At 38.3% G+C, this 24481-nt stretch overlaps 1 protein-coding gene across 1 annotated transcript in view; it reads left to right on the top strand.

Moving 5' to 3' along the window:
• VPS41 (VPS41 subunit of HOPS complex) overlaps positions 1–24481 on the top strand; it is a 122269-nt gene that overhangs the window by 25874 nt on the left and 71914 nt on the right. The window contains exons 3-4 of the mRNA XM_042474407.1: positions 939–1046; positions 9690–9767. Of these exons, the coding sequence (XP_042330341.1) occupies positions 939–1046; positions 9690–9767 (186 nt within the window). The remainder of the gene's footprint in view (positions 1–938; positions 1047–9689; positions 9768–24481) is intronic.

Raw genomic sequence — 24481 nt, 5'->3', positions numbered from 1 at the left:
GCGGCGGAACGAATTAATTTCGTAACCCGAGGTAGCACTGTATCAAGACCCAGCAAATGCAAATGAAAACCAGGGTGAGAGGGATTTCCCAGTAGACAATGGATTACTAATTAAATAGACACGCTGAGGACTTGCCATTCAACAACAGACCAACACACAGATTAACATGTAAACCAGTTCCTCTCAACCAAGGTTCACAGAGTATATATATCCAACTCACTTCCATGGTTGGGCTGATTGTGCATGTAATATGTATCAAGAGAGAAACTGAAATGAATATAATGGACCTTAATTCTCTCAAAACATGCAAACAATCTCTCTCTGAGTATCTTTTGATGTTGACCCAAACCCAGAGTGGTCCTTCAGGTATACAGAGGCTGGTTTTGCTGTGATGCAAAGTGGAAGCGCAAGTCACCTTTCCTTCATCTCAAAATACTTTTTTCATTATCTGGCACCTGAAAACCTGTTTTCAGTCCATATGACTGTATCTCTAGGTTTCAGATAAGATACAACAGAATGGTGAGAGTCGCTTATGTTTTTGCTCTCTGTCAGATCTGCACCAAGGTTTATTTTCATGCAGATCTTTTAAAAATGGATAAAACTGCTTATTTTCTATCATCAGCTTTTCCATATCCATACATTACATATTTTATGTGGTCATGAAATAATGTGTTTACTTTTCCTTACCCAACTTCTTGCTTTTGTTTTTAAGAAATAACTACCTCTCACATTACAGCAGTATTGATTAACCTACTCATTAAAAGAGTTTATATCCAGAATTGTAATGTCAGTAATACGTGTGTGAGTGAGTAAGGATTTAATGGTTCATCAGTGTTAAAATTATTAGAAGACCATTTGTGGCTGGTTGGAATAACACCAATGCATGAGGTTCAAGTAAACCTGAACTATGTTATTTCTTTTACAATTTTTCAATCCAGGAGGATGATAGTGAGGAAGAACCCAAGCTGAAGTATGAAAGACTTTCTAATGGGGTAACAGAAATTCTCCAGAAGGATGTTGCTAGCTGCATGACAGTTCATGAGAAGGTAAGATTTTACATTTTAAAAGTGTACAAGGTCCAGTATGCTGTAGTGGCTGGGGTATTGCACTAGGATTCTGGGAGATCTGGGTTCAAATCCCCACACAGCCATTAAATCTCTCTGGGTGACCTTGGGCAATTCATACTCTGGCAGCCTTGAATGAAGGCAATGGCAAACATCATCTGAACAGATCTTGTCAGAAAAACCCCAACTTGAAAGCACACAGCATGTGCATGCAGTATTTTATTTGTTCCCTTTGTGCATATTTTGACTCAAACACAGTACCAGGAACTCCATATCAAGAAGAAGGTTTTACATATATTTCCTGGTGATCTAACAGGAATTTGTATCATGACAAATTTAAAGATATAAGAAAAGAGAATGTTTTCCTTTTCTTAGTACAGAAATGTGTTGAATGGGTTTGGGAAACTATGAGTTCTTTTCAGACAGTGCAGATTGTCTCTGGATATGAGAGAACCTTTTTGTTTATTGCTACTTGCTGAAGAAATAGAAGACAGGTATGATGCTTTGATACAAATTTTTACGTACCAAATCTCCTGCAACCATCTATTATCCAATCACTTTTTTGACATCTTTGTCAAGTGCTTGATAAATAAACATGACCTCAGTGTGGGCTTGCATCAGCCCCATGCTGTGATGGATTATTTGCATGTAGTCCTTTTCTTTAACCTTCCAATGTTTGGTAATGTTAAACTGCTGATCCATTTTTGGGGGCCAGGTATTCACTAGTGAGGCCACAGGTGAAAGGAACAAGTGAGATGTGTGTGTGTTAACTGCCTTCAAGTTAGTCTTGAAGGCAAGTTGGCTTTATAGCAACCGTATGAAAGACATCTCTGAGACTCCATGTCTTCAATAGGTCTTGCTGACAGAGCTGTGGCTTTCTTGAGTGAGTCTATCCCCCTGTAATGTAGTCTTCCTTTTTTCCTACTGCCTTACTTAACAATATTGTCTTTTCTAGTGAATCATGTCTTCTCATGATATGGCCAAAGTATGACAGCCTCTGTTTAATCATTTTGGCTTCCAGGAAGAATCCAGGCATGGTTTGTTCTGCGTTTTGTGTTGTTTGCCTTTAAGTTGCTTCTGATTTATGATGACCCTAAGGAAACTATGTCACAGGGTTTTCTTGGCAAATTTCTTGTCAAGAGGGGAGTTTGCCATTACCATTCTCTGAGGCCGAGAGGCTATGACTTGCCCAAGGTCACCCAGTGGATTTTCATGGCTGAGTGGGGATTCAACCCCTGCTCTCCAGAGTTATAGTCTACTGCTCAAATCACTACACAAAGCTGGCTCCATTTATTTGTCTTTTTAGCAGTCCACATTATCTGCAGAACTCTTCTCCAACACCACAGCTCAAATGAGTTGATTTTTTTCCTACAGTGGGCCCTTGTAATCCACTGGAATTTGGTTCCAGGACCCATAGTGGATACCAGAATCCATGGATGCTCAAGTCCCATTAAAAACAATGGCATTGTAAAATGGTGTCACTTATATAAAATGGCAAAGTCAAGGTTTGCTTATTGGAACTTATATTTTTGGGGATACAATATTTTCAATCTGCGGATGCTTGAATCCGTGGATTAAAAAAAATCTATGGATATGGAGGATAGATTTCTTCACCTTTCAGCTCTGACATACATACATAGTGTGGGAAATACAATAGCATGGGCAATCCTAACTTTAGCATTCAGCTAAAGAGGTTGGCAGTTTGAGGCTCAGGTGCCATGTGATGGGGAGAGCTCCTGTCCTGTCACTAGTCCCAGCTTCTGCCAACCTAGCAGTTCAAAAGCATGTAAAAATGTAAGTAGATGAATAGGTATCACTTGGGTGAGAAGATAACAGCATTCTGGGCAGTCATGCTGGCCACATGACCATAGAGTCATCTTTGACAATGCTGGCTCTTCAGCTTAGTAATGAACATGAGCACTGCCCCGTACAGTCGAACACAACTTGATAACCTTGTCAAAGGGGAAACCTTTACCTTTATACAAGAGGGATATGTGTCAATTAATCCTGTGCATATTGTAAATAATATGAGACAAGGCTTGTTGATGATTGTACATGAGTAAAGGCTTCTATCAATGATATGTCAGTCTTCGGTAATGACTCCTGGGTCCAGGATCAGTTAGACCTCCAGTACTCCAGACAGTGTTTTGGATATAATATGGTAAAGAGCCTTCTCCTGCTAAAAGATACAAACTTATTGTGCTTGGTTTCTTATGTGTAAAAACGCCCATTCTACTTGTAAAAAATAATGATTTCTTTTGTATCCCTCAACACAAATTTAAGGCACAATTCAAAACCCTCTTGTCTCCCCTAAGTATGGTTTGTTCTTTTTAAAAGCATGTTTGGTGTTTGCTTGGAGATTCCTTGTGGCACAAGCATTCCATGCCTTTGTTCATAGAAGGACCCATAAAATGGAAAGGACCCCATTGTTTTGAGGGTTATGGATCACCAAAATGGTTCGGGAAAATTAGCATTTGAAGTTGCTGAGCTTCTGTGATTTGACAGTTGCCAATTTAAATCTGAAAATATGTGTTTTGGTTTGTTTTTATCTTGCCTCCCCCCCCCAAAAGAAGCCATGCTAAAAATAGTTCCTGTATTTGGAACTGTCCAGGTCCTACTCTAATTATAATGTCACAAAGACTGACACAACTACAGAGTTGTTTTAAGTAACTGAGCACTTCTGGTTTTCTAGCAAGCTACACTATTTATGAGTAGGATCAATAATGTTAGAAGCCGGAGTGCAGGTGTCTTTTAGGAATTGGTCTCTTACAATGCTGAGGCTAAAAACTGAAGATGGAGTGTGTATCCTTTAAAAAAAAATCAAACCCTATGAAAGAGTCATCATAAATAAAACTACCGTCTGCATGATAGATGTATGTTCCGATTAGAACAATTTGGCTTTGTTTGGAGTACTGAAGACTGGCATATATTCAGACTAATTTCCCTCCAGAATTATTATTTTTTTCCTTTCAGTGCTAAAACATATTTTCACTGGACTTGCTGTCTGCATTGGATGACTAATCGTCATGGCACCTGGTGCATTCAAGCAGGCCTGTGCAGTGGAATAGTCATACCTAGTTATGTCTGCACACCTGATGTTTTATTAACTAGTATTGATTTTTTTACCCGGGGGACTTTTTTCTTCCTGTAAAAAGGCAACCTTGCAGGAGTGAAAGGCATTGCAGGGGATGAATTTCTAATGAACCCCTTCTCTCCTCTCCCTCTCCCCTTCTTTTTTGACTTCTCTTTAATGTGGCTTCATATTTTAAGTGCCTGAACTGAAATTTCATTTTAAGCAATTCCATTTTGATAAATCCTTTTAAACCTTGACTTTCTGTAAGGTTATTTTTTTTTTAAAGATTGTGCTGCTTGACTGACACGCTTAGTAGTGCCTGTAAATTTGAGCATTTCATTATAGGCTGCAATGAAGCATGCTCACATGCAATGAAATACAGAGAATTTAGGATTCTGACCACTTGAGTAGTGCTAAAGGGGGGAAATGTACTCTCTTCTGAATCAAGGAACAGCACATTTTATGGATATAATATTTTAAGCCTTGCATTTTTGTTGCATCATGAAATAACAAATAGAACATTTCTTGCATTATTTTGTTTGTTTGTTTGTTCATGCAGCATATAACTATTCACACTATATACAACACAGACATTCTGTATTGGTTTCCTACCGGTCTCTGTAGCTGAAAGGTATGAGTACAAGACTAGAATGGATTGTGTGATGGCCAACTGCTGCTTCCTCTCTTTTAGCTGAAACTATCCTGCTGTATAAAATATCCACCATTTCTAGGAATGCTTCTGAATAAATTAACCTCCTCATGATGTGGCCAAATGAGAGAATATTTTAACAAAATATGGAGTAAGAGCTGCAAGGGCAAAATAGGCACATGTGCCTATGGAGGTAGTTACTATTTTTGTGACTTGAGGACTGACCTAGCCATAGTGTAGAACTGGACATACATTGAAACAAACAGAAAACTAGACTATCCCTGTTTATCCCTGTGTTTTGTGGGTTTTTTTTTAATACTACAGAATTTTATATTGTAGATAGTACACATATCTAGAAAGTGCTTTCAAAAACTGATAACAAAATGTATTGGTGCTGGCATGAAAAACCCTATCTTGTGACCTCCCTAATTGAGTCTCTCCACCTGTGGTCTTCCTCTTTTTCTACTACCGCCTGTCTTCCCTAGCTTTATTGTCTTTTCTAATGAATCATGCCTCCTCATGATGTGCCCAGAGTACAACAGCCTCAATTTGATCTTCTTGGCTTCCAGGGAGAGTTCAGGCTTGATCTGTTAAAGGACCCATTTGTTTGCCCTTTTGGCTGTCAGTGGTATCCTCAGCGCTCTTCTTCAGCACCATATCCCAAATGAGTTGATTTTCTTCCTATCCATTTTGTTCACTCTCCAGCTCTCACATCCATATATAGTGATGGGGAATATAGTGACTTGGACAATTCTAACGTTGATGCTCCATTGTTTATCTTTACACTTCTTTTATAGCTTCCCTTCCCCTTCCTAGTCTTCTTCTGATTTTTTTAAACTGTGTATACTCATGAATAAATGTAGAAATTTTAGTCAAAAAATTGACCCAAAAAACCTGGGCCGACTTATCCATGGGTCAATGTAAGAACTGTACTTTCACTCTTATGTATAGTTAGGAGTCATCCTTTTTCTCTGAATAGAGTGGTAAAAGGCGAGAATTTAGTCCATTCTGGGAGCACCAAAAAGAAGCATGGATCCCCTCTACTCCCTCATTCATGTAGCCTTTAGGATGATCACAAACAGTTATGCCTGCCAGAATTTTATAAGTTCTTTGGTATCATTTTCCTTTGCATCATCCTTTACATCATTTGTTACATGCCCCTAACTTTTAGGTAAGATAAAGGTATTCCCCATTGACAAGGTTCTAAAGTCATGTCCAAACATAGGGAGCGGTGCTCATCTCTGTTATTTGTCAGAGCATTGTCAGAGACTACTCTGTATTCATGTGGCCAGCATGATTGCACAGAACACTGTTTACCTTTCCACCGAAATGATACCTATTTATCCATTTGCATTTGCATGCTTTCGAACTGCTAGGTTGGCAGAAGCTGAGACTAGTGATAGGAACTCACATCATCATGCGACACCTGGGCCTCGAACTGCCAACCTGCTGATCTCGCAATCGACAGAGTCAACATCTTAACTGCTTGAGCCACCATGTCCCTAGGCTTTACCCTCGACTTACCCATGGATTATATCAAAATCCATAATTTTGGCCCCAAATCCTGCCCTTGATTTATACTCGACTATAAGTTGACCTCATGTATATATGGTAATTGCAATTTAATCATTACACATAAATCAGACTTTATCCCACATATACAACTTACATAACATATACAGCAACGACATATATAACATATATACATTCAATTTTATCTACATTACACATACTATCCACAACATCCACTCACACAAGACATCCACTGTATTCCTATACTTCCTTCTTTGTCTTCTTTTGGTATTATTCATTCATCCCCTTTTTCTTGGTACTACCACTTCATAACTTCATAACTTTTCATTTTCTTTCTTTTTTATCCGAACAGTTTATCCTTATATTACTTTTAAAATAACACCTCCACAGTTGTCCTCCTTTATTCTTTGCATCTCTTATTCTCTGCTTATTGCCAGTCATTATTGTTAGTTTACTTATTAATTGTTAATTTAAACAAATCATATATCAATTAAGAAAATAACTTTCCCAGACCCTTCCATATATCAATTTGCTCAATTTATACCCAAAATTAAATATCAGCCAACATCATTTTACCCCATTTTCTTTTGAGAAAACTTACCACTCTATCCCAATCTTCAACTACTCTACTTTCTTTTTGATTCAGTATTAATCTTGTGAGTTTGTCCATCACCAAAGCATCGAGAAGTTTATACAGCCATTCTTTTGACTCCAATATCTTAGCTTTCTACCAGTCTTTCACAAGCAACATTCTGGCTGAAGTTAAATGATACAATTTTTTAATTCTCCTGTGTTTCTTTTCAACAATAGTCTACAACAACAACAACAACAAAAATCTGGAGAGAATTTCAACTTAACATGTCACACATTATATAATAGATCTTTTCCCAATATTTCTGGGGTTTTGCACACACCCACCAGAAATGGAAAAATGTCCCCTTTTCTTTCCCACACTTCCAACATCTATTGGAACATTTCTTAGATATATTGTGAAGTTCGTCTGGAGTCAAATACTACCTGAAATACATTTTATAGTAGCTCTCTCTCATACTCTAACAAGCTGTATATCTTATCCTTTCTCCCCCATGTCTTTTCTCATTGTTCCATATTTATTGAGTATCCAGTGTTTTTTTGCCCATTGTAACATATTATCTTTCATGACATCTGGTTCCATTTCATATTTTAAAAGAATACTATACAGTTTTGCTACTATTGATTTTCTCTCTTCTGTTAATAAGTAACCCATTTTTGAACTTGTAAACTCAAACCTTGTTAATTTTGTATCCTTAATATAGCTTTCTCTTAACTGTCTAAATACAAACCAATTACAGCTCCCCCCCCCCTTCATTTCTAATCATCTCTAGCATTTTGAGCCTCGATGTATTACCTTGGTGAACCAATATTTCTTTGTATATCCACCATTCTTCTGATTTCTTGATTGTAATCTCCATTCTGAAAAATGTTTGATCCAAGGTATGGGAACTTTTTAACTATTTTGATTTCCTCATTGTCTAAGTTGAATTTATGTTGATCCTCTGTGGTCATTTTTATTTTCCTTATGTTTATCATCAAGCCTGCCTTTGCACTTTCTTCTTTGACCTTCCTTAGTAATTGTTCCAAGTCTGTGATATTTTCCACTAGTAGTATGGTGTCACCTGTCAGGACCATGGGCAATGGTAAGATGCAACCTGTACTGGGGATGAAACAAACAAGGTTTCATTGGTGGCAAGACACCACATGACTTCACAGAAGACCATCTATAGAAGGGAGAAGGTGACTACTGTCGGCCCTTCTTATACACTGATTTTTTTATACATGGATTCAAGCATACACGGTTTGAAAAGGTTCAAAAAAGGATAAATTTCAAATATCAAACCTTGATTTTCCATTTTTTATAAGGGACACCATTTTGCTATGTCATTATATTTAATGGGCTTTGAGCATCCACAGATTTTGTTATCCACAGGGGATTCTTGGGTTGTTGTGGTCGGTGGCTGGCGAAGCACTTTGTCTGTATATAGAGCTGTGAGCATCTAAGATGGCTGTCTGGAACTCTCTGCAATCTTGTAAATAGCTTAAAACAAGTGATTAAAACCCCTCGTGTTCAAGTGCGCACCTTGCTGTCCACCAGTGTTTATTTCTTTAAGCCGGGAGCTCAAGGCTGAAGACTGCATGGGAGGAATTTTACCTTCTCAGCCTGAAGCCTTTGCAGACATCTCTCCAAGAGCCTTCTCATGGTGTCTTGCCTGTGTGGATCAACTCTGCACATGGTTGTAGTGGACACAGCACGTCTCTATGCCCCAACATCACCTGCATATCTTAGATTATTGAGGTTCCTTCCTCCTATCTTCACTCCTCCTTCTTCTAAGTTTAGTCTCCACCAGTTTGCTATTTTGTCACGCTGAAGGTCAGCATAGTAAAAAAGTAGATATTGGAACTAGTTGTGTATAAAATACTCTTAGTGAATTAATAGTTTGTACAGTGTGTGTGTGTTCCTTAATTTTACAGTTTTATTCTCAAGCATGTGACTAGATTTATAGACCTGTTTTCAATTGCATTTGGAGTTTGCTGCCATAATCTGTGAAGCAGTAAGAGCCGAAATCCATGGCACCATTTCTTGTTGATAGATTTGGAAAACAGGGAACTGTCTTGTGACTTACTTTGGCAGCTGAGTTGAACTGTCATCACAATAGCAAGTAGCAAGTACATTTCTATACTGCTTATCAGTGAACTAACACTCCCTTAGCAGTTTACAATGTGTTAGCCAATTGTGTGTGTGTTCCTTAATTTTACAGTGTTATTCTCAAGTATGTGACTAGATTTATATTAGTTTTGGTGTTTAAATAAATACATAAATTATATACCCTGTTTTCAGTTGCATTTGGGGTTTGCTGCCATAATCTGTGAAGCAGTAAGAGCTGAGGTCCATTGCACCATTTCTTGTTGATAGATTTGAAAAGCAGGGAGCTGTCTTGTGACTTATTTTTGGCAGCTGAGATGAACTATCACTACAGTAACAGGTAGCAATAGCGATTACATTTCTATTCTGCTTATCAGTGAACTAGAACTCCCTAAGCAGTTTACAATGTGTTAACCAATTGCCCCCAACAAGTTGGGTACTCATTTTACTGATCTACAAAAAGATTGAAGGCTGAGTGGACCTTGAAGGCCTCCAGGATCAATCTTACAATGTTATGATTGCAGTACCAGCATTTAACCACTACACCACAAGGGCTCCTTAATAATAAATGTTTCAAGGACTTCTGCATCATTTGTGTACTGCTGTTATACATGGCTACTGTGCACCATGTCAGAATGTATTTTTTAAAATCACTGGATGATTTCTTTCTCGTCTTCTTTTTTCTTTCAGTTTTTGGCACTTGGAACACATTATGGCAAGGTTTATTTACTTGATGTCCAGGGAAACATCACCCAAAAGTTTGACATTGTAAGTACAACCTACTTTTTAAAGAGATAGCTGTAGCATTAAATATTTCTTTGGAATCAATATTATAGTTATGATATTCTGTGCCCCTCAGCTGACAATTCTTCTACTACCAGCTATCATAATACATTAGGCCCCCCATATTTGTGGCTTTGACACTGCAGTTTTTGATTATTCATGAGATCAATGTCACTGTGCATGCACACTCCTCCTCTTCCTTCCTCCTGGGTTTTCCCTCTGGGGGGGAGACCAATAAGGGTGCATGCACCAACCCCACCCCTTTACCGGTTTAATTGCTGCCTACCACAGGCACCAATCCACCCGGGAAAGGGGCTGGAAGGGAGTATCCATCCTTCCAAGCCTCTTTCCCAGGTGGATGGCTGCCTGCCTGGCTAGGCACCCATATGCCTGGGATCCCTCCCCCTCCCAGCCCTTTTCCCGGGTAGATTGGTGCCTGGCCAGGCAGGCACCCATCCCTCTAGGAAAGGGACTTGGAGGGATGGATCCATTCCCCCTCCCAGCCCTTTTCCTGGGCAGCTGGATGCCTGGGCAAGGCAGGCAGCCATCCTCCTGGGAAAGGGGTTTGGAGGGATGAATCCATCCCCCCCTCCTCTTTCCCAGGCGGATGGTGCCTGGGCATGGCAGGCACCCACCCACCCAGGAAAGGGGCAGGGAGCCAGTTAAATGGATGGGAGAGCAGGGGAAAAAGAGGAGAGTGTGGACCTGACCCTCTTCCCCCACCCACATATCCCTTTAACTGGCTTCCATGCGGGGGCTGGGAATTATTTGTTATTTTCCCCATTCACTGGGGTCTTGTACCCCTGTGAATGTGAAGGGCCAAGTGTACTAGAATTACTGGAGCATGTAACTCTTTTATTTAAACTAAGCCAGCATTAATACTGATGATGTTCATTATTTCTTTGTCCTTTCTTTTGAGGACCCCATTGTCACTAAAGATACATATTTATATGGGCAAATGAATATGTTTCTGAAGTGTCTGGTAGTTCTAAAAAAGCACACTCTGAAATTTAATGGGGGAGAGGATTTCTTCTTGCCAGCATATTTGCCTCTTTTTATCACATGGCAGCCATTTAAAGAGATTTGTCATACAGTTTCCTGTAGTCTTCCAGCTGGGTGTTCATTAAATCTATCATGAGATAATTTGGGAAGGAAACAGAAAAACAATTTAGGTGAATGTGTTACATTTTGAAGAGTAAATTATTCAGATGAACAACTAAAGGACAATCAGAGTGTTGTTTAAAGGACAGGTTTTGTTGGTAAAATTCATTATTTTCACCACTTTGAAGCTTCCCTGTTAAGATGGGGTTGTTGTATTTAGAATGGCAGTTCTGCATTAGGTGAGTGATAGTGATGTCCTTTTTATCAGTTAGCCGAAACTTACATTGTAGGTAGGCTCTATATGTTAAGAACTTCATAGACCTCTTAACAATGTTTTGATCTGGGTTTATAGTTGCACAAGTAGAGCTTTAAGTTATATCTGAAATGCAGCATGACTATATTGAACAATACGCACTAAGTATAAGAAACTCAAGAAGGACATTCTAAATGACTGGTAGCATCACTTGGTGTTGCTTATTGAACAGAATGTAGACCTGTTTGCAAAAAGAGAAAATGACAATTAGTCTGACCATAATTAAAAAGCTTCATATACATATCCTGTGACATATAGGGCCTGAAACAGCTTGTTAGCTTGACTATTGTTGATTGTTAATGTGTGTTCTATCATATTGAGATGCCAAAAGTAATTGAAAATTGATTGATTGCCATGGTACTTCACTTTATCTACTGCAAATATATAAAGCTAATATTTTATGTGAATATCCTGAAGCATGGTCTCTTAAGGGACTGTATTGATTGAAGGAGAAGAGAATTTTAAAAATCCTATTGTAGCTTTCTGGAATCTTAGAGAAGAGGTACAACACAGAATTTATGTAAAGTCATATTCGGGAGTATAAAATACACGTTTTACACATAAGAAGGGTATATGCTATCATTGCTGAAGATATATATACACACACACACACACACACACACACACACACACACACACTGTATGCCCAACATTGTTACAAGTACTGGTAGGCAAAGTTTTCTGAGACCATTGTCAGCATTTGTCAAAATATCCCTCACAAGGTGTTGTGCTTGCAAAACAGGACATGTGTTCTGCTGCTGACAAAGCAATCTTTCATGTGTAAGGTGACAGGTTATTTTTAAAAAAATCTAATTACACAATTGTTGCCCCCAAACCCAGTGGTAGAACAAGCTTTATAGGGGTTGCATTTCGATTGACAGTGATCTTACCTGAAAGTAATGAAAGTAGTTTTGGTAATAGTCCAGTCATTTTATTTATGTGTGTCCCCTGTGTGTGATGAGTTCCATGAGGCTGCTGTGCGAACATGGGAGGCCTTTTGGGGGAGAGACTGCCCCAGTCTTTGTTTTCTATTTGTGTGGGAGTCATTGAAAATGTGTTCCTATCAGAGAACTTGCTTGTGTATCAGAAACATTGGACTGGAGCTCATAAGGTCAACAAAATGATTACCGTACATCTATCTTGGTGGTGATTCCTTCTGTTTGAGCCACCTCCCCTTTATAGAAAGCAGTAGTTTTTGTTCTGTTTCTCATTTTTGGTCACATGTATCCTAGTCCAAAACTCCACGGGCACTTGATTATAGTGGTAGGTATTTCCTTATTAACTGTATTTATGATATATGCATTACCAGGGGAAACCTGAACTACTTATCATTGGATGGTCTAGCCCAGTATGGTCCATTTTGTTTGACAGTAGTCCTTTTCTGACTGCAGGTAGAGTTTTCCCTTAGCCTTGTTATCTGGGAGTCTTTATCTAGAAATGGCAGAGATGAACATGGGAACCCTATACAAGTAAAATCTGTACTTCACAGATTGAGCTATGGCCCATGCCTTACTTCACCTACTACTGGGCCAACTACCTATGTAACGAAAAGGCAATCTGAAATACCCTCTCTGTTACTGTGATCCACAGCATCTAGTTCTTAACATAATTCTGATGAGCCAAAGTATTTAACTGATATGTATTAAGAATATATCACCCCAGTAATAGAGATCCTATGCCTTTTGCATAGAACACAAGAAGAAGAGAGAGTACATTACTGGATTGAATAAAACAGCATGACTCTTAATTTTATGTTCTAAAGCATAAAACATAGAGTAATTCTATCGATCTCAGAATGCTTTTGGATGGCCAGAGAAATCTTGTGCTTCCTTTGTGTCCCTGTTTTTCCCATATTGTCCAAAACAGAACTTGACAAGCTTCACTTGCCACTTCCATGGCAATGTGAAGAAGCCCACTAAATAGCAAGCGTTGAACAATTCATCTTCGTCCCCCACCCCCAAATTCCTTTTTTGAATATCCAAAGATACTATGAGGTACAGTGGGTCCTGCAATGATAAATCTGTGCAGATTTTTATCACCAGTGTTCTGAATAAGTATTATTAACTATACAAAAATGTGTCTGTTTAGTTATGTTTGTTTTAGAGTCTTTTGGGAGTCAAAAATAGGGAGAGAGATGAATAACCAACATGTTATACAGTGAGCCTTTTGGTATCCACTGGCCTTTGGTTTCAAGGCCCCCTGCAAAATCCATGGATGCTCAGGTCCCATTAAATGCAATGGCATAGTAAAATAGTGGTCCTTATATAAATTGACAAAATAAAGATTTGCTTTTTGGAATTCATATTTTTTGAATATTTTCAAGCCATGGCCAACTTTATTTCTATTCAGCAACAGAGTCTAGGCTGAAGTTTCAGCCTGAAATGAAAGGAAACATATAATAAGCACATCTGAATTGAGAGTAGGAACTTGGGGAAATGTTGTTTCATCTGTGACAACTGCTGGCCACATGGTTACTATTCAAGATAGACTTCCTTTTCCTTTTTTGCTCCCCAACATGGGTACTTCTTTGTCAGTGACACCTGCTTAAGATAAACTGATATGTGTTGGATCTTGAGCATTTGACAAACTGGTGTTCTCTTGTATTTAGGTTCAGTGGTTTGAGTGAGATGAAATGTGTCAAATGAGTTGAAAATTATGACTTAAAGGCAATGGAGAAGAAAAGCCTGCTAACTCCACTGACAAAGGAGGATGCAGAAGCGATTTACAGCATATTAATTCCAAATGCCTCTTCATCTTCTCTTTTCCTCAAAGACTGTCTGCAATTTATTAATATAATTATTGCCTCAGCTGACATCCTTGTAGATTAAAGAGCTGTAGATATAAGAGCTGTACAAACACATTTAGCTAAGTAACAAATCAAAAATGCTTTCAGAGGGCAGACAATTCATGCCCTGTTGCCAGGTGTTTTAATAAATACATATTTAGAACAAGTACAGTAACAAGACATGGCTTGTGCCAACAAAGTCTTGCACTTTGCCTAGAAAGAAGAAAATGTAAACGGCTTTATAAGCAGGGTCTGATTTTTAATATTTAATGGTTTAGTGGTGATGCATGAATGTGGAAAACAAATTTAAATATCTAATGTTTTAAAGCATTCTTTGGGTACAAAGAAATTGATTTTTTTTTAGCCATTGCCTCATCTGATGCTTTTTGCAAATGTGGGAATTAACAAAAATAGCATGAAATATTTAAGAACCACCCCTTTTGCAGCAGAATTTTTAAACATGTGTTTCTTTAGTCCTTCAAGATGGAGACCTTTATATTTAAATATTTGATGGCTTTGTGAATAAGAAAAAATTTGTTTAATCAGAATGGCAGAAAAAGTTGAACTAGTCAGGTTGCCTTTTTGCAACCTTCAAAAGCCAGAGGTAGTTTCTTTTTGTGGCACTTAGCCCTATTAAAGTTTTAGTATTTAAGAATGTAAAAGGAACCTCACTGTATTGGCCCCAAAGTCCATATAGTCCAGCACCATGTGTCTGATTAAAGTTAGCTAGATGTTTCTGACCAGCAAGAGTGGAAATCAACTATCCTTTTTCTTCTAAAAAAGACTCTGCCTTCAACAGAATGAACTACAATGAGTTTGACATTCAAGAAAGGGTTTGTATTCAAGGCTGATTGATGGAGCACTGTCTGCAGATTGATGTATTGAAGTTTTAAGCAATTACCAAGGCTTGCCATGTGCTACCTGTACTTTTGCAAGGTACAGTAAAGCAGTTTCTGTACAAGCAAGGAGACACTCAGTCAGGGATCTCTGATACTAGTGTCTTTGGCATGGGTTATTTTGTATTGTGGTGCATGTAGTACACAACAAACTGTTTTACCAGGTCTTTAGCCTGAGTTATTTTGTACTGTTGTGTATGTAGTACATGCATTATGAAGGTAGAGCACAAGAACCCATGAATAGGATGGTCAGCCCTGCCTTCCAGGATTCAGTTTTTTCTGTGCCAGAGAACACAGCATGTAGACTTTCTTCATCTCATGTAATGCAAATGCTACATAGGTACTGCAGTGAGATGGGAAGATAGATGGTCAGTTTAGGGATGCCTTTTTCCATTCCTGGACTTGATCATTCCTTGAAATGGCCTCCACATTTCATCTGCTGACAAAGGTGGTGGCCAAAATCTGAAGAGGCGAGCTGCCCCTAGTTGGCCCAGGCAGCTCTGGTTTCCAGTACCTCTGTTTTTCTTATGAGATAATATCTTGTCTCTACCTGAAAATGGCCATGTCTTGTCTCCCTGAAAATGGCAATCATCATAGGGCGCATATGCTCTGAAAATGGATCAGCCTTATGCCCTTGGCACAGGGGCAGAGTGATGTTCTAGCCAGATACTACTTTCTAGTCCAAAGTGGTCTTAACCTTCAAGCTCTCCTCAGAAATGGCCTTACCTAATTCTGCTCAACTTCAGTCCAAGTACAGTGGTACCTCGGGATACGAAATACCCAGCTTACGAAATTTTCGGGATACGAAAAAATCCCATAGGGAATTATTGTTCCGGGTTACGAATGTTTTTTCGGGTTACGAAAAAACTTTTGGTGCTTTTCGGCGCTATTTTACACGGAATCGCGGCTTTTCCCCATTAGCGCCTATGGCAATTCGGCTTACGAAGGCTTTTCGGGTTACGAAAGCGGCCGCGGAACGAATTATTTTCGTAACCCGAGGCACCACTGTACTTGGAATGGCTGTTGTGTGTTGTTGAATTCTGAAGAGCTTTGACTTTTTAATTGTTCATCATACTACCTCTTTAGAACACTCAGGGACTGTTTTGTCTACAGTTGTGGACTGATGAAAGGCCAACCTCTATCATCTCAGAGTTCTATAAAATGGATAGTGAGGCCTATCTCAATGCCTTAGCCTCCTCCTCATTCAGTGCCCTTTTGGAGTTATCTGCTAGGGCTAGGGCTGCTTTCTCTTCTAAGGGATGTGGCTGTACCAGATATTTGTAGGGCTGTGGCATTAAGACAGCCACCGCCACCCCACCGCCGCTCAACCTTTGTCATGTTGATGGTCTTTCTAGAGTAGATGTAACACTGGCGGAGCTGTGCTGCCTTCTGTGTGGTCCTACTGTGCTTTCCCTTGCTGTTTAGCACCCAGATATGTGGCGCAGACATCATGATAAAGAAACTCAGACTGCTTATCTAAAACGGATGTTGTTTGACTGGTCATCCTTGTTTTCATATAACTTCCTCATTTTCTCCATGGCATGTGCTGTTCATTCATCTTGTACTAGCTTTTATCTTGTGCTAGCACTTAGTTGTGTGGTCATGGGCTGAAAATAAGGTAGCTAGGACATCCTCATTAAGGGGATGCAGTTGCAAGTAAACTCTCCAGTTCAAGAAAGTTCCAAACTGATGATTTGTGCAGGTACTGACCCCCCCCCACCTCCGCCACTATATTTAGGGAGAGGTGCCCAGTTGGAGCCTGCCTTTTCCTGTACAGTATCTTATTTTGCTCTGATCTTACTATCAGCATCACTACCATATAACTGTGCATGTACATGTAGGCTCAAATATTGTACTCCATGCATCTGAGGAAGTAGATCATAATGCTTGAACACTCATGCTAATGTAAACCTGTTAATCTTAAAAACTCCACAAGACTATTACTACATTTAAAAAAAACAAAACTGAAACAGACTAATACATGTATGGCTTTGAAACAAAAGTCACTCTGATGATTTCTGCTCTGCTCTCTGAAGTATGTCACTTATGGCTATAGCAGTTTTTCCTATTGCAGTTAACAGCTAGGACTGAATTCCTTTTTTCTAAAGAAAGAGTAAAAATATATGTAATGAGTATTGTAGTGGGTGAGAATCAAGTTATTTTATTGGGAAAACATATTATAGTTACTTTAAAGGATTTTTATTAAAAGTATTGTGATAGGAATTATTCATTTTTTATCTACACTGAGCTTTTTTAGGCACTGTAACAATTAATGGCAGGAATCTACATTTTAAACACAAGTAGCAGGAATGCTGTACTTTTTTTAAGACAGGTTTTTCAAACTCTTTTTATAGTTGAGGATAGACCCTCACCTCCAGAAACTCGCCGAATTCCTTTTTTAAAGACACATGGAGAAAAAGGCCAAAGTCTTCTTGTCTGTTTAAGATGTGTGTCCTGCTCTGATTCTTCAACAAGTTAGAATTTCATGCTATAGACACTACTCAAGGTGCTGTGAACTTCATATTTCCATGATGGGATTATCTATTAAGTATGTCACACTTCAAAAGGCTCTTTTAAAACCATCCTTTCACCCACTGTCATAGATTGCCCCCATTTCACCCAGTATTCAGTATCCCCTTTGTTATAACTTTTTGGCCACCCCTGCTGATTTGTTGTGTGGCAAGCTTTGTGAATGATACAGTTTTACATTTGACAGAAAGGCAAAGCATTTTAATGACCCCTTTCCATGCTATTACTGTGGAGAATAAAGAACCTGGCTAATTGCTGTTGGCAAAATAATGCTTCAGGTTTTTTCCTTCACAAAACAAGAAAGCCTTCTTGTATTGATTTAGTGAAGAAAGATTTTACTTTGGATTGGACTTTCATATGCGTTAGTCTTCAGCATTTCACATATTTTGACAGGCTGCGTAAATTTTTCTGTTTATTACTTTAACTGCATCATTTCAGTTGTCACTGCTGGTAGCGAAGAAGACAAAGCCATGAAATGCCAACCAAACCACAGGGCGGAGTGTTTACATGCGATTAAAAATAATCTAAAAGTATATACTGGATAGTGACACTGTGTTAGCTGCAATTAAGATCCATCGAAATCTCTATAATGAATCCTTTTATTTTTGACACATATTTTTCAAGTATGTAAAAGCTAAAAAGATAAACGGCATTTGGCTAAGATTGTCAGGTTTCAGAAATGTGTTCTCATGTCTATGGAACCTGCACTACTGGAGTCTATACCCCTGGATTTCCCGTGGTTTATGTGTATTGTGGATGGTAGAAGGGAGCTGCTTCATACACAGTCAATACTCTGTATCCATGAATTTTACATTCATGGATTCCACCACCCATGGCTTGAAAATATATATATATATTTAAAAATCCAATGGCGAACCTTGATTTCGCCCTATTTTTTTTTAAAAAAAATAAGGAACACCATTTGATGTTGTTGCTGTTGTTGTTATTGTTGATGTGTGCTTTCAAATTGTTTCTGATTTACAGTGACTTATGGTGACCCTAAGATGAACCTATCACAGGGTTTTTGGGGGCTCAAAGTGTGCGAATCACCTATGGTCACCCAATGGATGTCCCTGGCCAAGCAGGAAGCAAAACCTGATCTCCAGAGTTGTAGTCCACTGTTCAAATCACTACACCAGTGGCTCTCACCATTTTACTACACCATTGTATAGGGCAGGACTTGAGCTTTCATGGATTTTGGCGTCCAGCGGTGCTCCTGGAACCAAACCCCAGCAGATACCAAGATCACTGTATTGCACTCATATTCACATGTCCATATGGATACTTTCAGAATACAGTGGGTCCTTGGTATCCACTAGGGTTTGGTTCCAGGACCTCTCATGAATACCAAAATCTCAATTCCCATTATATACAACGGTTTAGTAAAATGATGTCTCTTATATAAAATGACAAAATCAAGGTTTGTTTTTTGTAATATTAATATATACAGTGCGCCTGCATCATACGCAGATGCCTGTTACGTGGCTTCCAGCTTATACGGGAAGCTGTGTCGAAAGGAGTGGCACTGTGTGCCGGAAAAAACAATGGTGCATGTGCCCATGGTGCACCATGGCGTGCCGCCGTGGGCACGAGCCCCATGGGGTTTGAGCATCCACATTTTTTCCCTTTAGGGGGGGGGGGGAGTTCCAGAACGGATCCACCGCATAAGGAGAGAACAGACTGTATATATTAAAACTGTTGATGGTAGAATCTGTGGATGCAGAATCCATGGATACAGAGGGCCAACTCTGCACAATTTGAGATCAGTAATCCTCAGGTCATAAGCTCAGATGAATTCAGTGCAAAAGAGAGAAAGTTTCAAGGAGAGAGGAAATGCATATTTATTCATGTTTTTAAAATGCCTTATGTGTATTAGCTAGAAGAATGTTTATGACATCTTCTCCAGAGGCTGTTAGGAGACAATGCCTTCAGTATCTATCATAATCATATAACCGTATAACAAATCTTGAGCACCTTTAATACTAAACAGTTTATACTGTGTTAGCATTCATTTTTGTGAATGATAAACTGCTTCTTCAGATTCTTGGAGTAAAATATTAAAGTCTCAGAGAGATAATTGGATATGCACAATTATATGGGTATGATGGACATATAAGAGTGAAATAAGATACAGAAAATAAAAAGTACAGTATATTATTAAGCTATAAGTCTACAAGGGGTTCGTAGTTATAATCATTATAATTATAATCATTAGGCAGTCTGTTTCAGTATAAAACAGAAGGGGCAAAAGCATGTGTTTTGTGGCACCTTTAAAACCATTTTATTTTGACATGAGCTGTCACAGAATATCACCCTCTTCACAATGGAACTGTGGGGGGTGCATTCTGTGAAACAAATGCACTTTTTAACCATTTTGTTTTGAATGGTGCACACGTCATGGATGTGAATTTTGATGTGTCCCCTAACTTTTATTTACTTTATGCTCTGCTACTAATCAAAACTTGGGCTTAGTTTGTGAAGAAATTTGTAAAATTTGAGATCAACCAGTAACTCCACAGATTAGTTTAGTTGAATTTTTTTGTGGCTTAAAGAAAACGATTCCATTGAATAAAAACTGAATTGGTTAGCTATGCTTTGCAAGTAGGGTGGTTTGTAGCCAGAATTTGGAAAGACTATAAAGTCCCCATAATATTAGGCTTTGGGATATAGTTCGCATGGAAAAATGGACAACACACACCAGAGAGTCTAGAAACAGAAAGGCAATGCTTCTTCTTCTTTCTTTAATGTATACCCCCCACATTTGTTTTAGGCTAACAACAACTTGTTTTGAGGTAAGGCTTCACCCCAATTTAAAATACCTCTGTGAGACAAAAATAAAAACACTTCCATGATTTTTTCTAGAAAACGAGGAGCCTTTTTCTAGTGAAATAATTGAAGATATCAGGGTGATAGAAGGCCGTATAAAAGTGCTTGGAGGCCACGTGTGGCTTTCAGGCTGCACTTTGCTCATATGGGTTTTATTGTCTGGGGGAATTTTGTAAGATCTTTAACATTGTGTTTGGTTTTGCTTCATTGTTTAAATCCCTTGTTCTATGCCCCTAAATTTTACCCTTGATTCATCCACAGGTCATAACAAAATCCATAATTTTGGTCCCAAAACTTGCCTTCGATTTATACATGAGGTCAACTTATAGTTGAGTATATACAATATTTTTTTGGACGGCCAGTGCTTAAAGGACGATTTTTTTGCTGTTGTGTTATTTTTAATCACTAAAAACCTTTTTTGACTTCAAAAATCTATGGTTTCAAAATACTTTTTTAAAATTCCATTTTATCTTCCTACATTTGGATTGGAATTTTTCTCAGATATATTGGCTTTTTAATACTGTTTATATTATACAAGAGTTGGTTAAAACACAAAAGACCATCACAAAAACATAGATGAATCTATTCAAGATCATAATAAAGATGATGGTTATAATCTATATGAATAACAAACAAATAGGAATATGTGTTGAACTGAATAAAACTTACACTCAGTAAGGAAACATACATGAAACATAGCCAAAGCTAATACCAATACATATATAACAAAAATATAACAGAATCTACCTAAACAGTTAGTGTAACAAAGAACATAAATCCAAAATAAATGAAATTTTGAACAATATATATGTACAAAGTCAAGTCACAATGTTTTTAAAGGGTAAACTGCGGCTGTGAATAGAACCAAAGGGCTGCTGTGAAAGTACAGTACTTATTCTAATGACTGGTAAAAATAAACCAAAGTGTAAATCATGAGCAGCCAAACTGCTGTGAAAAGTTGGAACCATAGTTTCATCATATGGTTTGGTTAATAACTAAATCCCTAAGAATGACTGGTTTAACTTGGTCTAGAAGTATCCTTTAAAAACTAAAGAGTTCTCTTTATATCCACAAATTCATTTTTGAGAGACCCCTGTTTTCCCAGCATAAATAAAATTTTATGTTATGTTGCCTTATTTGGGCTATATTTTTTTCCAGTTGAGAAGAAAGAAATACTTCAGAGAATGAAGGGAGGACATTTGTTCAGTAAACAGTGGTGTGCACTATACATCGGGGATGCCTGTAGTAGTACTTCACCTTTGCCATATAGCTAGGTTTTGTCACTGAAAGAGGTAGCCGAGCCAGTGGTTCTACTACAGAGTCTCCTTGTTTTCACATATTACCCTTTGGTATGTTCCCTGTAGTAGAAGCTCAGCAGAGTTAAAGAGTTTGGCACAGCATAGTCTTTTAAGAGAGAGGGGAAGCTTAATAGATAGATGTGTGTTTGCTAAATCCCAACAACCTTTTAAAAGTATTGGGGGGATTTGGAAAGGATTGGCTCATAAGAAGCTAGTATACTGCTGATTCCGAGAGCTTTCTTCCTTTCTTTAAGCTTCATTTTATGGTTGTGCCTACCATTTTTTTTTCTTCTGTGACAGAGACAGAAAATGGGTAAGAATGCTGTAGTTCATTGGGCTGGATAGTTTAAAAGTTGCAAGTTCGCAACCTTATGAGGTACTTCTTCAGTGTAAAAGTACAATGAAAGACTTCTACAATTCAAAGGTGCATGATTTATAATTTCACTGTCTGCCACCAAGCTTTGCCTTACAATCTAACCTCAGCAATGCCCGTTATTTGTTTTACTATTATGTTTTTTTCTTCAGTCACTCTAGACAGTGCTGCCATGCAAACAGATTACTCAGGAATCCTGGACCCATAAAAGTCTATTCTCTCTTTAATAGGTCAGCAGTGTCTATATTGCCGTTGCTTTTGCTTTTGCTTTTCCACTGAGATTTTTTGGGATTGCCAATGGCACAGTATTATGCTCTTGACTATGTCCTGGAGCCTGTGATATGGCTTTTCACTATCCCAGTATCATCTTTGTCAGGAATGAGAATGGTAAAATGCTTCTGCAATATCTTATTCTAGATGGTGACATTAATGCTGGACTGACAACCATTTTTTGCCATTTAAAAAAAATACAGGCATGAATCCTTGAGAATAAAAAATTACATGTCCTGAAATTAACACAACAAACAAACAGTAAACAGTTGTGGGCCAATGGACAATTTAGCCAGCTGTAACTGAGCAACTGAGGATCTGTGTGCTTTTTCTTCCCTCTTCCCATCGCTCTTGCATAGGACACATCTGGTTTCATTTTAAACTATATGAAGGTTGTTGTGTCCAGACTGGTCCACACCATGATTAATTAAACCAAAGTTGGGCAATTTTTGTCCCTAATGGATCATACATTGTGAATTTGGGTCAAAAATTACTTTTGGAAGTAACTGAAAACTGTACTTTCAATTTCATTTTCAGGATTTCTTTGTCCATCTTTCAGATGTGAGGTGTGTGCATTGAGTCTTACTGCTGCTCAAGTGATGTTCAGGAGAATTTTTGTTTGAAAAAGTCTTCAAAGAAAGAGTGTCAGAGGGCTTGAGGAAGCCCTGGGCAAACTTGAGGGCAATAATAGACGTTGGCAGCTCCTTGCTATACTTTTCTCATTCCTGTTTTAAACTATGGTTTATCCAGGTCAAAAAGTGAATTCTAATCCTGTTTTTTCTCCCCAGGCAAACTGTAGTTGAAACTAAGGGGCTGTGCACGCTGCCCCTTTTACAGTCAGATTGGGCTGCGGCAGCCGCACATGTGTATGCAGCGCCATGATGGTGCGCATTGTGTAGTGTGGCACGCAGAGTCACGCTAGCCTGGGGTGGAGCCAGGGCCTGCGTCGTGTAGATGCTACACTGACTCTGCCTCCAAGTCGTCCTTTAATTCATTCTCTTTTGAATGAAACAACCATTTATTTATTTGTTCGCTCAGTTATTTCTCCCAAGAATGGTATTCAAGTGGCTTACAATCATTTTTAAAAGATCAAGTTAAAACATTAATTTACAAAAGTTAAGAAATAAATAAATAACAGTATTACTTCTAAAAACCTGATTTCAAAATAGTTAAAACACATTTAAAACAAAACATGTTTAAAGGTTTGTCTAAGAAATGGGCTTGGACATATTGAGAAGCAACCACTGTTGCTCTAGCTTGAAGCAAGAATGATGGGTATTTGTCTTGTTTGTAATAAATGAGAATTCTCAAGGACAGTAAAGGGCATGTTAATATTTCCAAATGATGGTGTATACTTCTGCAGTTGGCAGGGATATACCAACATCGTAGCCATCAGGGATGAGAACTGTTGTTCTTCTGGATCATAACTTTTATCACTTTGATTTAAAGAAATTTTCAGAATCTGTGAAGAATTCCTTTAAAAAAAACATATTTGTCAGTATAGCATATTGTGTCTAGGATATACTGGGAGTAGTTGAGATTCATTTTAATAAAGATTTGGGTGCAAAATGTTCCCTAATTCCGAGTATATAATAAGTGGATCCGTCCTGAAACAAATGTGGTTTGTTGTTACTAAAGTCACTGGAATACAAGTACTCTGCTTTTCCACACTTCTAATCTATATGTTGCATGCTTGTTAGCCATAACTAAAAAGCATGAAGTCACACAGTCAACTTTTAAAACGTTTAGAGTGTTAGCTTACAAATATTGCCTCTCTCCTACAATTGGAGTCAAATATAGGCTTAATGTTTGTTATTCATGCTGCCTCCCATCCATGGGGATGCAGCATTTGTGAAAGAATCAATTATCCATTTGTTAGTCAGAGGAGCTTTACAAATTATACATTAGCAAATTGATTTCTCAGGTTCACTGTTGAGGGACTGACACTATAAGGTGGGATGATGATGAGCATCAGGGGAGAAGAAGTTGCCACACAGTTGAAAGAGGCTCTTTGGCCATGAATTTATTCCTAATTGAAGAGCTGACATAATCCATACTAAGTGTATTTATTTCAAGCATTTTACATTAGGTAATTGATTATCACACAAGCTGTATTTTGCAAGTGGCAGCTTTTCTTCAAATTTAGGCTTTTGCAGAAAGCTTTTCTTATGAGATACTTACTGGCCTCCTCCCTGCCAAACACACCAGCCATTTCTCCTGAACTTTTCCCCACCTATTAAAGTTACATTTTTGTTCTAATAGTGTCAGCTTGACGTTATTGATTTCTTTTGAACAGTCAAACTTACTT

Source organism: Sceloporus undulatus, chromosome 6 (assembly GCF_019175285.1).
Source record: "Sceloporus undulatus isolate JIND9_A2432 ecotype Alabama chromosome 6, SceUnd_v1.1, whole genome shotgun sequence".
NCBI classification, from domain to species: domain Eukaryota; kingdom Metazoa; phylum Chordata; class Lepidosauria; order Squamata; family Phrynosomatidae; genus Sceloporus; species Sceloporus undulatus.
The sequence above is the reverse complement of the archived record's forward strand: the minus strand, read 5'-3'. Positions and strand labels throughout refer to the sequence as shown.